The sequence below is a fragment of the Trypanosoma cruzi genome, genomic scaffold, assembly GCF_000209065.1.
Source record: "Trypanosoma cruzi strain CL Brener 1047053516807 genomic scaffold, whole genome shotgun sequence".
Lineage (NCBI taxonomy): Eukaryota > Euglenozoa > Kinetoplastea > Trypanosomatida > Trypanosomatidae > Trypanosoma > Trypanosoma cruzi.
This window is the reverse complement of record NW_001849558.1, coordinates 306,447-321,131: the sequence shown is the minus strand read 5'-3', so window position 1 is coordinate 321,131 and position 14,685 is coordinate 306,447. Positions and strand designations below refer to the sequence as shown.

The 14,685-nt window shown below is 47.1% G+C and overlaps 9 protein-coding genes across 9 annotated transcripts, besides 15 other annotated features; all 9 read left to right on the top strand.

The window, feature by feature from the left end:
• Positions 1 to 14,685: a sequence feature (heterozygous, non-Esmeraldo-like haplotype).
• On the top strand, positions 140 to 1,528 carry Tc00.1047053510663.80 (hypothetical protein, conserved; the record flags this gene model as incomplete). The annotated part of the gene is made up of 1 exon (XM_802939.1): positions 140 to 1,528. The coding sequence occupies one exon, from the start codon at positions 140 to 142 to the stop codon at positions 1,526 to 1,528; it is 1,389 nt and encodes a 462-aa protein (XP_808032.1).
• Positions 1,736 to 1,774: a microsatellite.
• On the top strand, positions 1,921 to 3,354 carry Tc00.1047053510663.70 (6-phosphogluconate dehydrogenase, decarboxylating, putative; the record flags this gene model as incomplete). The annotated part of the gene is made up of 1 exon (XM_802938.1): positions 1,921 to 3,354. The coding sequence occupies one exon, from the start codon at positions 1,921 to 1,923 to the stop codon at positions 3,352 to 3,354; it is 1,434 nt and encodes a 477-aa protein (XP_808031.1).
• Positions 3,594 to 3,626: a microsatellite.
• Positions 3,860 to 3,887: a sequence feature (AT_rich).
• Positions 4,505 to 4,549: a sequence feature (AT_rich).
• On the top strand, positions 4,635 to 5,663 carry Tc00.1047053510663.64 (mitochondrial carrier protein, putative; the record flags this gene model as incomplete). Its single annotated transcript, XM_802940.1, has 1 exon — positions 4,635 to 5,663. One exon carries the CDS (start codon positions 4,635 to 4,637, stop codon positions 5,661 to 5,663), a length of 1,029 nt encoding a protein of 342 aa, XP_808033.1.
• Positions 5,693 to 5,715: a microsatellite.
• Positions 6,063 to 6,686, top strand: Tc00.1047053510663.57 (transport protein particle (TRAPP) subunit, putative; the record flags this gene model as incomplete). The annotated part of the gene is made up of 1 exon (XM_802942.1): positions 6,063 to 6,686. One exon carries the CDS (start codon positions 6,063 to 6,065, stop codon positions 6,684 to 6,686), a length of 624 nt encoding a protein of 207 aa, XP_808035.1.
• Positions 6,878 to 6,906: a microsatellite.
• Positions 6,922 to 6,963: a microsatellite.
• Tc00.1047053510663.50 (hypothetical protein, conserved) lies at positions 6,997 to 8,730 on the top strand (the record flags this gene model as incomplete). Its single annotated transcript, XM_802937.1, has 1 exon — positions 6,997 to 8,730. One exon carries the CDS (start codon positions 6,997 to 6,999, stop codon positions 8,728 to 8,730), a length of 1,734 nt encoding a protein of 577 aa, XP_808030.1.
• Positions 9,161 to 10,039, top strand: Tc00.1047053510663.40 (hypothetical protein, conserved; the record flags this gene model as incomplete). The annotated part of the gene is made up of 1 exon (XM_802936.1): positions 9,161 to 10,039. The coding sequence occupies one exon, from the start codon at positions 9,161 to 9,163 to the stop codon at positions 10,037 to 10,039; it is 879 nt and encodes a 292-aa protein (XP_808029.1).
• Positions 10,287 to 10,342: a sequence feature (T-rich).
• Positions 10,572 to 10,607: a sequence feature (T-rich).
• Positions 10,636 to 10,674: a microsatellite.
• Positions 11,014 to 11,037: a microsatellite.
• Positions 11,428 to 11,493: a microsatellite.
• Positions 11,588 to 11,621: a microsatellite.
• Positions 11,771 to 11,837: a sequence feature (A-rich).
• On the top strand, positions 12,350 to 12,916 carry Tc00.1047053510663.30 (60S ribosomal subunit protein L31, putative; the record flags this gene model as incomplete). Its single annotated transcript, XM_802935.1, has 1 exon — positions 12,350 to 12,916. One exon carries the CDS (start codon positions 12,350 to 12,352, stop codon positions 12,914 to 12,916), a length of 567 nt encoding a protein of 188 aa, XP_808028.1.
• Positions 13,226 to 13,792, top strand: Tc00.1047053510663.19 (60S ribosomal subunit protein L31, putative; the record flags this gene model as incomplete). Its single annotated transcript, XM_802941.1, has 1 exon — positions 13,226 to 13,792. The coding sequence occupies one exon, from the start codon at positions 13,226 to 13,228 to the stop codon at positions 13,790 to 13,792; it is 567 nt and encodes a 188-aa protein (XP_808034.1).
• On the top strand, positions 14,075 to 14,467 carry Tc00.1047053510663.10 (hypothetical protein, conserved; the record flags this gene model as incomplete). Its single annotated transcript, XM_802934.1, has 1 exon — positions 14,075 to 14,467. One exon carries the CDS (start codon positions 14,075 to 14,077, stop codon positions 14,465 to 14,467), a length of 393 nt encoding a protein of 130 aa, XP_808027.1.

The window sequence follows — 14,685 nt, the reverse complement described above, 5'->3', positions numbered from 1 at the left end:
GCAGTGGGCTGCGAACAATAATAGAATTAACGACCGATAACCAAACAGCAAACGTGGAGGTGGAAGCTCTTTTTTAATTCCCAAACAAAGGGAGAAGAATCGACGAACACAGAGGAGGCAGCGATAATTTTTAACGATAATGATAATCATCATCATCACCTCTGTTTCTATTATTTTTGGTTGTTGTTGTTGTTTTGTGTGTGTGTCATCTTGTTTCTTTTCTTTGGATTCTGGTTTTATTCTCTTGGGCGATTTTTTTTTTTTTTTTTTGCAAAAGGTGGCTGTGAGGTGGAGGGAGCCAATGGCAATTCGAGGGTTTGCTGCTCGGTGTGTCTCGCGCCTCACCACACGCAACAGCCCGATCCAGGGGGAGATGCAGCAAAAGCGCTGTGTCATGATGTTTACTGCTCCGCGCTGGGGATCGTTTAAGTATCGCCACACACGAACCATCCCCGACGACGCCGTTAACCCTTTGACGACTCCAACGAAAATTGATGCGGGTACTTTACACATTGTCTCTGTTCCTATTGGCAATTTGAAAGACTTTTCTATCCGTGCACTTGACGTTCTTAAACAGGTTGACTACATTGTTACGACGGATAGGCCAGCCACCAAGACACTATTGGAATTGGTCCATATTGAGGCTCAAGGTCGTCTTATTCATTACTCCCGCAGCAATCGTACGGCATCCAAAGACAAACTTGTGGAACTACTAAGAGGAGGGAGAAGCATGGCGCTGGTTTGTACAAGTGGGACACCATGTGTCGGTGACGTGGGCAGTGAGTTGGTTCGGGAGATGCAGTCAGAAGGAGTGCGTGTATCGGCAGTGCCTGGCCCATGTGCATTGACATGCGCCCTGGCAGTTTCTGGCGTCACTTTCTCCCCGTACGAGAGCGACAAGTCGTCTTCCACGGCGATGCAAGCCGAAAGTCCTTCATTATCTTCTTTGCGTTCTCTTCGTGACGGATCGTTCTTCTTTGGAAACATGCTGCCGGAGTCGCATGGAGCACGCCTTCGCATTCTTCGAAATACCGTCCGGCAGGCTAATTACCCCTGTTTATTTTACGAGATTCCTCGGCGATTATTGCTTGTTCTGCAAGACATAGCTTTGGTGTTGCCAAGGCGTCGCGTTGTTGTTGCCCACGAATTAACCAAAATGAACGAGTCACTGCATGCGGATACTGCAGTCAAACTGCTTGCCTTCTACTCACGCCAGGAAGCAAACATGATGCTCAAGAAAGGGCAGCTGGTGCTCATCATTGACGGTCCTGATGCCGATGAGACGCAGGAGTACTTGCAGAGAGAAGCGGAAAAAAGACGGCGATTACGGCGAGAAGTCACGGAGTTGGTTGGTGAGCGTTGCGACGAGAAGGATTCGTGCAACCGAATTGCTCAACCAAAGGTCCGAAGCAGACGTGAGCTAATTCGAAGGAAACGTCGCAAGCGGCTTATTGCGAAGATTGAGAAGGAGCAAGAAAAGATTCGAATGATCATGAAAATCAACCAGACCGATGCGTCCAGGGTGTAATTCCGCGTATATTTGTCTTTCCTGATGCCCCTGTTGTTGTTTTTGTCTTGTCTTGTCTTTGGGTTCTCACAAATGCGGGTCGATATAGTGACTTGTTGTGCCTCAATTTGAATTTGGTCATGTGTGATGCTGTGTTTCTCCGTTGCGAGTAAAGAGTACATGCATTTAAATTCTTGTCCTTCCCAAAGGTGAGGAGGGAATAGGGAAAATAATAATAATAATAATAATAATGATAATAATAATAATGGGTTTAAAACCTTTTTTTTATCTTCTTTTTTTCTGATCTTTGTAAAGGTTCCTGTTTATTGTTAGTTCACTGTTATAGGTTGGTTGTGTTTGTGTCCGTGTTTGTGGTTGTTTCTGTGGGGATACAATATAAAGACGAAGTTTCAATGGACGTTGGCATTGTTGGACTTGGTGTCATGGGTGCCAACCTGGCACTAAACATTGCAGAGAAAGGGTTTCACGTTGCGGTATTCAATCGCACATACTCCAAGGCGGAGAGTTTTATTAAAGAGCATGCCTCGGCTCCTTTTGCGGCAAATCTCAAGGCATATGAGACGATGAAGTCTTTTATTATGGCCATTAAAAAGCCGCGCAAGATATTTATTCTTGTTCAGGCTGGCGCTGCTACTGACGCGACGATTGAGCAATTAAAAGGCGTCCTGGAGAAGGATGACATTATTGTGGACACGGGTAACGCTCACTTCAAGGATCAGACCCGCCGGGCCGAACAACTGGAGGCAGCAGGTCTGCGTTTTCTTGGAATGGGCATTTCCGGTGGGGAAGAGGGCGCCCGAAAAGGCCCTGCCTTTTTTCCCGGTGGCACGTTGAGTGTATGGAAAGAAATCCAACCAGTGGTTGAAGCTGCCGCGGCAAAGGCCGATGATGGCCGTCCGTGTGTCACTATGAATGGCCGTGGTGGGGCCGGTTCGTGTGTCAAGATGTACCATAACGCTGGGGAGTATGCCGTTCTGCAGGTATGGGGCGAGGCCTTTGACGTTCTTCGTGCAATGGGGTTAAGCAACGATGAGGTGGCTGCTGTATTTGAGGACTGGAAGGCTAAGGGGTTTTTGACTTCATATATGCTCGATATTTCCATCGTCGCCGCGCGTGCCAAGGTTGCGGATGGCAGCCATCTTTCTGAACACGTCAAGGACTGTATTGGTTCTAAAGGCACGGGTCTATGGTCTGCGCAGGAAGCGCTAGAGGTTGGTGTACCCGCACCAAGTCTAAACATGGCTGTGTTGTCACGGCAGATGACAATGTACAAGTCGGAACGTGAGCTAAATGCAAAGACACTTCCTTTTGTTCTAAAAGTCCCTGGATACGCAATAAAGGACAAGAGTCCCAACGCACCAGAGATTCGACAACTCTACCATGCTGTTTCCATCGCGATTATAGCGTGCTATGCGCAAATGTTTCAATGCCTCCGAGCTCTGGATAAAGTGTATGATTTTGGTTTGGATCTTCCAGCCACCATTGCCACTTTCCGCGCCGGTTGCATTTTGAAGGGTTATCTCCTTCAGCCTATGACGGAGGCCTTCGCAAAGAATGTAAAGCTAAGTAACCTGCTCTGTGCCTTTGAAAAGGAAATAAGAGAAGGACTGCAGAGCTACCGCGATATCTTGGGTTTTATCACTTCCAAGACAGCCTTGACGCTCCCTGTGCTCTCAGCCTCTCTGGTGTACGTTAATGGGATGTTTACCCCGACGCTAAGGTACGGTCAACTTGTTTCTTTGCAAAGGGATGTATTTGGCCGCCACGGATACGAGCGGCTAGACAAGGAGGGCCGTGAATCCCACCAATGGCCGGAGCTACAGTGAGAATGCTCAGTTTTTTGTTTTGTTTGTTTCTTTGCTTTCCTGGGTAACGTGGCCGACTCAACAAAAGTATATTGTCAATACGCAAAATAAATTTTATAAGCAACGAGACGGAGACGAACACGGACGTAATATAAGTGTACACACTAGAAGAAAAAAGAAAACGGCCTTTAGGATGTAATGTGGGCATGAAAGAGGATGGTACAGGTAAAACGATATATATTTGAGAGGTTCAATTAACCTTTTTTCTTTTTTCTTCTTTTTTCTTTTTTTTTCATTTGGTTTTGTTTGTGTTTTATGGGGGAAAGAGAAAATATTTTTATGCATGTGCTTACGTCAGGGGCAAATATATATTTTTTTTTCTTGTGCCTTTCTGGGTGATGCTTGCGACGCTGAAAATGTACCCCTCGTTGTTATTGTTTTTGTTGGTTTGAGTAGTGATGGTTGATTCAAGGAGGAATGGTGTAGCTCTGCAGTTACTCGGCAAATTTATACATGTCTCATCCCCTTTTTTATTTATTTTTATTTTATTTTTACCTTGACGCATCGTTTGGCGCAAAAGGGCATTGTTTGAGGACTCACACAACACTCACCTTCCCACAGTTGGGGGACGGGTGGGCGACGTCCTGAGCACATCCACCTTTTTTCCTTTCGTACGTGGTGCTCATTGGATGACGAGTTGCCATGTTGGACTTTCTCCTAGTCTCTGCTGCAGTATATATATATATACAAATGACCATCAGGTAAATTCAACTAAAATGAATTTTTTCTCTCCCTCTTCCCTCTTCCTACCTCTTTTTGGGGGTTTGGAGGGAGGACGGGGGTTGAGTGGTAAGGTGTGGATTGCCCTTTTTGGTGTTGGGTTTGATTCTTTTTCCTTTTCATCCTGTTGCCGTGCTGTGTTCTCTTTGTACACTCCGCGAACAAATCCTTTTTGTTTTTGTTGTTGTTGTTTTTTGCAGGGGTGAAAGGGAATATTTTCTTTTTTTTTTTTTCACACACATATTGCCAGATAACAAGTCTACATAAAAAAAAAAAAACTGGCAGTTTTTCGCCGCTTCTTTTCCGCGTTGTTGTTTTCAGCTGTTAACTCTCCCACCGTTACAACTACACAGTTGAGGGTTGTTGCTGATTCACTTATCCATGTATATACATAATTATATATTTATTTGTTAGATATATAAATATACATATATTTGGTAAGGAATTGTTACAACGGAGAGAGTGGTGGGTGTGGATAACATTTGGATACGGAGGCATTAGGTCACTGCGATTAAAAGATAATGGCGGCGACACTTCAAACACGTGAGAATGGGATAAATGCAACGTATACATCCCTTCATACCCCAGTAAGGCCCTGGGCACATGGTGTGGCAGGCGTTATTGGTGCTTCTATATCCATGGCACTGTTTTACCCTTTGGATTTTCTACGGACACGCATGCACGTATATAAAGGGGGTAACAAATTTCCATTGCGGTCAGCGCGGCAAATTATTCGGGAGGAGGGATTGAGAGCCATGTACAATGGCATCACCATGTCCATTTTTGCTCACAGTGTTGGGTGGGGATTATACTTGTTGACGTTTAGGGCAGCACAACAGAAACTGTTTTTGGCTGCGGAGGAAACGGCTTGTAGCAGTGACGATCACAGAAGCAGTGGACGTCACACTTTACAGGATTTTTTGAGTGCGTGTATTGCTGCTGTTACTACAGGTGTTGTCATCACGCCGCTGAATGTGCTGAAAACACGTCGACAATTGTACGATGTGAAAAGTTACGGTGAACCCCGAGGTTTTGTTTGTGGAACCAGGGCTATTTTGAAACGCGAGGGCTTTTTTTCGTTGCTTCGTGGCGTTGGGCCGCAAATTCTTTTGACAGGAAGCACAACAATACAAGTAACGCTTTATGAGGGAATAAAACGTGGGGCTTTCCATGACAAGGATAATCCGTCGTTTATGGAGGTGATAATTGCGTCGGCCATATCAAAGGCTGCAGCCTCAATCCTATGCAATCCCATTGAGGTTGTGCGAACCCGTTTGCAGGATAAACGGCACGGTTCTTTGAAGGAATATCGTTCGATGCGAGGAGCACTCTGTGCCATTTGGCGTTCCGAGGGAGTTCTTGGCCTCTACAGAGGCCTTCCCGTGAATATCTGTCGTGTTGTTCCAACAACTGTCATGACGGTTGTCTTGTATGAAAAGCTCCTCTTAGCCATCTCAAGTGCAAACTCCGTAAAAGTGGATTTACCAGTAATCCTTGTGACGTTTGATAGTGCTTCGAACTCCTGGGTCGAAACTACTCCAAGAGATTAAAAAAATGCAGCGGGTCCGGGCATTGTCTGGTGTGTGTGTGTGTGTGTGTGTGGCAAATTTCCGGTCCTCACGACGTAGGAGTTTCTTATATTTGTGCTATTCTGCAGCCTTTTCTACTTACCGTGCATATATATGTGTGTGTGAGGGTGTTGAGCCCCTCACACTGCCGATTAAAGCTCCAGCGAAGAAGTAGAAATAAGAAAGACGCGACAACGTGGAAAGGGGGGAAGGAATAAAACGAAGCGAAGAAAAAGAAGAGAGACATTTTTGTGTCTTGTTTTTTTTGTTATTCCGCCCGTGTGTGTTTTGCTTGTCCCGATGAGGCACATGTGTGTGACACTGAAGCGGCGTGCATGTACAGTGTCTTTCTCTCCGTTTCTCACGTCTTATTTTTAAAGCATGCTCATGCCGTATCGCGATAGCGTGCGGAGCTCCAAGTCGGACAAGGCGTCAAGTCGGAACACCAATGAAGAGGCGAAGGTGTCCCTTTCAGCGTTTAGTTTTCTCTTCTCTGAAATGTGCACACGGGCACATAATACGCCGTCCAAGGCCTCCAACGTTGAAGAGATCGAACAGCGACTGACAAGTCTTGGTGTGTTGGTCGGAGCAAGGCTTATCATGCTGTCATCTCTGAAGGATCCATTAGAGCTTCAGCGACGTCCCATCACTATTGAGGGTGCGTTGAAGCTTTTCCAGGACAAATTGTGGTCACGCTGGTTCGGTAAGCCCGCTAATGACCTCCAACGCGAAACGGGTTCCGATCGCTTTTTTATTTTTGACACCGAGCCCATTGTATTGAGGTATGTCTACCCATCGCCCGAGTATTTGGATGGAGAAGGCCGTTGGAGCATCAACTACGCAAGTTTTATGGGTGGCATCGTTGAGGGTGCACTGAAGGCCATTGGGTTTGCCGCAGAAGTGCTCACGTACCACCAGCCAGAGCCTAGCAAACCCCATCAATCCATCTTTGCTATCTCTTTTGCAAAGCATGTGTGGGATCGCGAAAGACGATTGCGTGGTTGAAAGAATGGGCCTTGGCAAACCTTTTTTATTTTTCACCACTACCACCACCATAATTATTCGTGTTGGGGAAGAGTGAGAAAGGTCCTGTAAATAAAGTGAGGGTCTGGTTGGACTCAGTATAATTGCGTTAGAATTGCGTGTTTCATCATCCACACGGAATGCTCATTTGCAGTTGAAGGTCTGTTCTGTTTTGTGTGTGTGTGTGTGTGTGTGTGTGTGTTATTTGACGTGCGGTTTTTTGTTTTTGTTTTTTTTTCTTGTTGCTGTTTTTGTCTTTTCTTTGAGTTTTCTTCATTTTCTGCTGCGCATCATGGCGTCCAGTATGCGTCGCTGGGGAACGGCGGCCTCACTCCTAGGATGGCGTTGCCTGTGGCAGAGTAGAGCCTGCATAACGGAGGCACACTTGCGGCGGGAAGTTCAGGAGGCCGTTTCTTGTTTGGGCACCAGTGCCTCACCGCCGTGGGTTGCCATATCACGGGTGTCATCAATTCTCTCAGACGAGGCACGTGAGGCCCTGGCGGAGTTGGGTGGACTGGCCGGTTTTTGTCGCCGTCCAGAAGAATCGGGCGAAAAAAAATTTGCCGTGAAGATGGTGAATGGTGTATTGTGTGTAAGGCTGCTTGATGTACAAAAAACTCCCGAGAAACCATGCGTTGGAGTGGGTAGACGCAATGAATCAATTGCACCGAATGAATTATCCCAGGCGTGTAGTATTCTCCCTGGGAAACCTGTTCCGCTGACTTCGTGCCAACGTGCTTGGAAATTACCGACCATGGAGGCAACGGAGGAATACCTTGCATCTTTGATGAAGCGCGTGGAACTCATTTTAAAGCGTCACACTAGTAAAGCTGAGTTGTCTCTGTATGTGCAGGTCGGTTATCATGGCAAGGAAGCTTTAATTGTTGCATGTGGACCTCAGGCCGAGTCTATAGTGAACCAAAGCTTCAATGAAGAGGCACCACATTGGGAAGCTGAAGACACTTCCCCTCAATATGATCTGTGGCGTCTCTCGCGATATTTGCGAACGGACGGTTTTGTACCCATCGGCGAGTTGAAATCGTTTACCCATGATATTCTTCAAACGCCATTACTTCAGGTGGCCTTGTCATATCCACAACGCATTTCCCTGTGGCTGGGCCCCAGCATGTGCCTTGAAGCGGCTGATGCGGATCGGTTTTATGTGAATGGAGCTTCGTGCGATGAGATAAGGGAAGTTCTTGGAATGAAGTTTGTCTTGTCTGAGGAGGAGGTGCAGCGGCACCTCACTTCGAAGAGCGAGAAGCTCAGCGGCTTAACGGACGCGGAGCTGCAGGAAGAACGTTTAAAACTCAGAAATCTCCCTCCTTTGCGTCGGCAAAAGTTGCGTCGGTCAATCGTGCGGGAGGAGTTTCGACGTTGTTTTCCGCTCGGAAACGCCTTCTTGAACCCTGATGTTGTAGCGTTTCACATTTATGACCAGATGTCGCCAGGGGTGTGGGTGAACAATGCGATGGTGCGTGAGACGATGCTGCCGGACGGCGGCAAAGGCGCAATGCACGTTGGAGTGGACTTCTTTGATCAGTTCCCGCACCTTTTCATAACCCAGAGCATAACGACCACCTCACTCAATGTGATGCGACGGGAACAGGGAATGGAGGATGTTCCGAGCGATGGGGAAAGCTGGAGGAACAATGCTTTTAGCGATGAGGAGATCCTTCTGCTTCTATTGCCACGTCTCAGCAATAAAAAAGAGGATTGGGGCGACAACAAAGCCATCGACGTGTTAACAACACTTCTTCCACGCCATTTGTTCAAGTACTTGCAGAACAACGGAGGGGCGAGATCGCGACTGACCGCCATACTCAAACGGTATCCAGAGGCCTTTGAAGTTGTGGAAACGGATGAGAAGGGCAACGGAGAGGAATGGAAAAGAGTACATTTGCACTACGATGGTATCGCAAAACTCGGCTCACGACTTGTGAATCAATTACAGGAAAAAGAGAAGAGCAAGACGTTGGCAAACAATCAAGAAAAAGAAAACGAAGAGAACGGAGGGCCACGCTGATGGTGGCAGTGGTGGTGCTGCAGATGAATGAAATGGGGGTGATGTTCATTGTTGATATCATCATTGCCCTTTATCGTCACCACCATCGCTGGTTGGTTTTTCACCATGACGGTCATTTCTTCCTCTGCGTGTCTCTCCATCTCTCTTTATTTTTTGCCACGTGCTTTTCTTTTCTTTTTCTTTGTTGTTTCGTAGTTTAAATCCGTTGGTGCTCTCTTTTTCTTCTTTTAATAATCATAATAAAGGCGTTCACGCCTTTTTTTTGCGGTTGGTTTCACTGCGTTTTTTTTTTTTTCTTTAATTGGGCTTGGACCCAGACATCTTTTTGCCTCTTTTTTTTTGTTTATTTGTTTCCTCTCCGCTGTTTTGGCTGTATCTTTCTGTTGCTGCACTGAGCCACAGAGTATAACTATCAGAGACTCTCCTCACCATGGCGGGAGTTCTTACGGAGAACTTGGTGCTGCAGAAGACCAAGGTGGACAGCATACAGCGTGTTCGGAAGTTGAACGTATGCGCGGCGCAACTCAGCGATATTGGCGTACTGCGGCGTGCGTGCAACCTCGAGGTGCTCTCTCTTAGCCTGAACGACGTCAGTGAGCTCGGGGTGCTTGAGAACTGCCGGCGACTCTGCGAACTGTACCTCCGCAAAAACCGCGTGGAGGATCTGAATCAAGTGCTCCACCTCAGTGATAGTCCCTACCTGACGGTGCTGACCCTCGCAGAGAATCCCATCTGTCAGGACCCAAACTACAGACGCTTCGTTATTGCCGCCGTTGGGAGCTTGCGACGCCTGGACGACATTGACATTCTGCCGCAGGAGCGGGAGGAGGCGTGCCGGGTGTTTCCGAATTTGAGGGCGATTGCACCGCCCCCGTCAATGTACTGCGACCCTGCGAGGGGCAAAGTGCGGCCTGGATCGGGGCCCACATCGGGAACCGTGTCATTAGCAAAACTCACAGCGCAAAGGTCACACCATAACAGCGTCTCTGCCTATGCGGATGACCATGCTGCACATGGCAACGGCGACAGACGTGGTTCTCTTTCCCGCAGTCCTACAAGGACGCATGCGACAAAGCGGCGGAGCACGCATTTAGAATTCTCTCACCACTCCCAGTTCGAACCGATGAATCATTCCATTCACACCAAGAGGGCGTCTTCTGGCAACGGCGGGATGGGTGCGATCCACCTGCAACCACCTCAAATTGGCCCAACAGAAACAGGTGTCGTGCAGGCAGTAAAGGTGCTCTTGTCAGAGCTGAGCGCTGAGTCTCTAGAGGAAGTACGCCGCTTCATCGATGCTTTAAAGTGAAATTAGACAAAAAAAAAAAAGTTATATATTTTTACAGCGCACACACGCATGCAAAGACAGACAGACAGAGAAGGAGAGCGACACAAGACAACTCGAAAAATTCCACAGAATGCCATGCGTACATTTACATCTACGAAAAAGAAGGAAAAAAAAATTTTTTCTACCCAAGGACAAAGCAAAGAAAGTGGGGGGTCACGAGTGTAATTTAGAGCGGAGGGGGTCAATGAAAGAGTAGATAGTGAAGGTGAAAAAAAAAGGAAAAATTAGGGGAGTAAACGAGAAACGAAAAAAAAAAAGAAAAAATTGGGAGGGCGAGAGAACTTTATGGGAGTGTGTTTTTTTTTGTGTGTGACTTTATGAATGGTGGGTAAAGCAACCGGAGGAATAAATTTGAGGACGAGGAGAGGGATATTCTTATTACTGTGGAGCGGCGGTGTGTTCTCTTGGGCGTGTGTGTGTTTGTGTTTTTGTGTATATACGTGTTTTAAGCGGTGGGATAGAAAATCCATTTACTTGGAGAAGAGGAGGTATGAAAAGAAGAAGGAAACAAAAAAGAAAAAAAAAAAAAGGAAGAACGCATTAGAGTCGGTGTCTCATTTTTTTTCTTTTATTATTGCTTTTTTTTTTTTTTTTTTAGTCGCATGATTTTCTGTTGTTATTGTTTTATGTGCCTACGTCTGTTTTATTTCCCTTCCACCCCCCACCCCACACACGCATACACACTCCCGTTCAAAATGCGTACCGTATTTGCCATGCAGGAGTGGGAGGAGGGAAGGTGGCGCGGAAAGAAGAAGAAGAAACGAACATGTCTGATGCTCAGTCGTCTTTGTTCATTGCTTCCACTGATATCTAAATTATGTCTGTGAGTGCGATAAATTGTTGAGAGTAATGAATGAATGAATTTTATATTGATTAAATCGGCTGATTTTTTTTTTATTTAGCCACAACCACCCCCGACCGCTGTGGTCTTTATTTGTGTGTGTGTGTGTGTGTGTGTGAAGGGGTGCGGTGAGGAGGAAGAGGAAACTGCAGTGAAACACGGAATAAAGTGAATGGGTGTTAAAATAAAATTTTTCTTTTGGTTGTGGATATTATTTCTCGCTGCTACCTATTTTGTTTACCTTGTGTCGCTGTCCCCTCGGCCATTGCAATATTAGCCACGACACAAGCGAACATTACATTACATGCAGACCGACACACGGTACACAGCGAGAGAAGAAGGAAACATGCCTGTATGCATTTTTTAACACTTTTAATATGCGCTAGAAATTGTTAGAAGAGAAAACAATAAACAAGTGGGGCCGGATAGCAGAGAAAACAGGGAAAATTTTTTTCGTAAACAAACACACATATCCATACGTTTATTTGTGTTCACTAAAGGACATGACTTCTTTTGTTTTTTTTGTTTTTTTGTTTTTCTTCTTTTCTTTTCTTTTCTTTTTTTTTTTTTTTTTGGTGGTTTCATTCTTTTTTCCATCATTCCCCGCATATATGCGTTATATATCTACCACGTGGTGTTTGTGTATGTGCCTGTTAGCCGCCCATAACAACAAACAAACAAACAAAAAAAAAAGGAAACAAAAAAGAAAGTTCTAAATTATATGAACTCTCTATTTGCCACTTTTAAAAGAAGCGGTCGAGTATAATGAACTTTCCTTTCATTCTTTCTCTTGAACAGAATAACCACCACCACCCATCCAAATAAAAATCCGATGTCTCTTGTTTGTTGTGTTTTTTTTTTCTTTTTTCCTTTTTGCATTTTACTATTCTTTTCCTGTGGCTTTTTTTTTTTTTTTTTGTTAGGGCCATCGGCGAGAATATGTGTGTGTTGTGGCAGGGGAATGGGGATGTCCCCTTCGTGTAGCTTCGATTGGCGATCTTTTTAATTCCACGATCACCGCTTGGCGATTTATTCACCGGCCGCACGACAGACGATGGCAGCCAGTTCTGCTGATTGACGAAAGACTAATGCGTCGCAGCGTGCGTTCTTGGCGTCCTCGCATCATTCACCGCTGCTGGCGGAAAAAGCCGCACCTTTGAGCGCTGTGGACCGGAGCATATTTCTCATGCAGCTCCTCTCTATCACTTTGCATTGACTGTTTCATTGGAGTTTAAGGTTATTTTTCTCTTCTTCTCTCTTGGCTGCGATTGTTTAGTTTTCTTTTGGGGAGTCTATTCTGTTGCACGTGGCGCCGCACCGTGGCATGTAAACCAAACCTCTGCTTTTTTATTATAAATTGTTGTCTTCACTTTTTTCCATCATTAAAAAGAAGAAACCAATCACGGAAGCAGAGGAAAGACGACAGTGAAATGACACGTGCCGGATTCAAGGGTAAGGTGCTCGGGAAGGAGCGCAAGCAGGCACTGCTGGATGCCCGCAAGAAGGCTGTTGCCTCCCGCAAGGCGCGTGATGACCGCCGCTGGAAGCGTGTGCTGGCGAAGATGGACTCGGAGAAGCGCAAGAAGTACCACGGCGTTGGCAACACCGCCGAGCACTCGCGCGTGCGTGGCATCACCCGTGCCGCGCTTCGGAAGCGCACTGGCCGCAAGCCTGACAACATCACCATGGAGGCGACCATCCACCTGTCGAAGCTGCTCAAGAGGAAGACGTTCCACAAGCGTGCCCCCATTGCCATCAAGCGCATCAAGGCCTTTGTTGCCCGGCTGATGAAGACCAAGGACAACCGCATCGACGCCTCTCTGAACACGTACGTCTGGCACAAGGGTGTGAAGGGTGTTCCGGGCCGTGTCCGCGTGCATGTGGAGCGCAAGTCCGAGACTCTTGAGGGAGGCAAGCGCAAGCATTTCTACACCGTCATCTCCAACGTTCCCGTCGCCTCCTTCAAGAACCTCACAACGAAGGTTACGGAGCAGTAGACGTGCTTCCGTGTGGTCTGTACGGACGTTGCGATCTTGACTAGCTAGTTTCTCTCCCTGGTTGATTGATTGTTTCTTCTTTTCTAGTTTTTTTTTTCTTTGCTTGCACGCTTTATTCGTGAAGAGTGGGGTGCAAACCACTTAAGAGAAGATATGGTGACAACTCCACGTTGACACGCCATATCCAGCTCTGTAACCCATTTCTTGCCTACCCATTGATGTGTCTCTTCATTATTATTTTTTCGTGTTTTACCGTTGTCGTGTTTTTTTATCTGTTTGCCAATAACACAGTGTCTGTTGTGGAGTGAAATGACACGTGCCGGATTCAAGGGCAAGGTGCTCGGGAAGGAGCGCAAGCAGGCACTGCTGGATGCCCGCAAGAAGGCTGTTGCCTCCCGCAAGGCGCGTGATGACCGCCGCTGGAAGCGTGTGCTGGCGAAGATGGACTCGGAGAAGCGCAAGAAGTACCACGGCGTTGGCAACACCGCCGAGCACTCGCGCGTGCGTGGCATCACCCGTGCCGCGCTTCGGAAGCGCACTGGCCGCAAGCCTGACAACATCACCATGGAGGCGACCATCCACCTGTCGAAGCTGCTCAAGAGGAAGACGTTCCACAAGCGTGCCCCCATTGCCATCAAGCGCATCAAGGCCTTTGTTGCCCGGCTGATGAAGACCAAGGACAACCGCATCGACGCCTCTCTGAACACGTACGTCTGGCACAAGGGTGTGAAGGGTGTTCCGGGCCGTGTCCGCGTGCATGTGGAGCGCAAGTCCGAGACTCTTGAGGGAGGCAAGCGCAAGCATTTCTACACCGTCATCTCCAACGTTCCCGTCGCCTCCTTCAAGAACCTCACAACGAAGGTTACGGAGCAGTAGGATTTTTTCTTCACCTGACACTCTGTTTTTGTTTTTGTTTTTCCTGGTTTTACTTTTTGATTGGGATGAACGTGTTTATTGCGCTGGTGGTGGTTTTTTCTTGTTTTTTTATGTTTGCTGCCGCTTCTGATTAAATTACATTGGGTACTGTGATTTTGGTCTGAATGGGTCTTTTTTTTTTCTTTTTTGCTTGGAAAAGTGTTGTTTCTCGCGGAGAGTAGTTGGAAGATCTGTGGGTGTTGGACAGGAAAATTGGATTTGGCATTTATTTCACGTCTCTCGATGGCCGGAGAGAGTGCGACAGCACCCGCGAATGTCGAGGAGTGGGCAGAGGACGATGGTGGCTTTTTCAGTGCATTTGCAGAGGAAGCGGCGGGTGGCTTTTCGCGGCGCAAGCGCAACCGTCAAGCTCATGAGCGGGAGGTGGAGCAGCAACAGGCGGTGCAGAGGGCGGAAGCGGCGGAAGACGAGGCGATAGTGATGGCACGGGCAGAAGAGGCGCGAAGGCAGATTGCAGCAAAGGTTTTTTCCAGGGCAAGCCCGCGTGAGGTGCGACAGGCACTCAAGAAGGCAAAGAAGGAGAGTATTCCGAAGAAACCTCACGGGGAGGGCGACAAGGCTCGGCAATGCAATTTTTCTTCTCTGCAAAAGAGGCAGAAGAAACGCAGGAAATGAAGGTGCCTTGTTTTATTTGACGGTGTCCTCGTTCGTGTTGTTGTTGTTGTAGTGTTTTTCTTTCTCCTTCACCTTTTTTTTTGTTGTTGTTGTACCGCAGGGAGGAAGGAAATGAGACTTTGTCGTTTGTATTTAACCATTTTCGCTTTGTTGGTTCTCTTCCCTTTTACGTCTGATAGGCGGGAAAATGCGTGTTGCTGCGTGCGCCTTTACTTGGC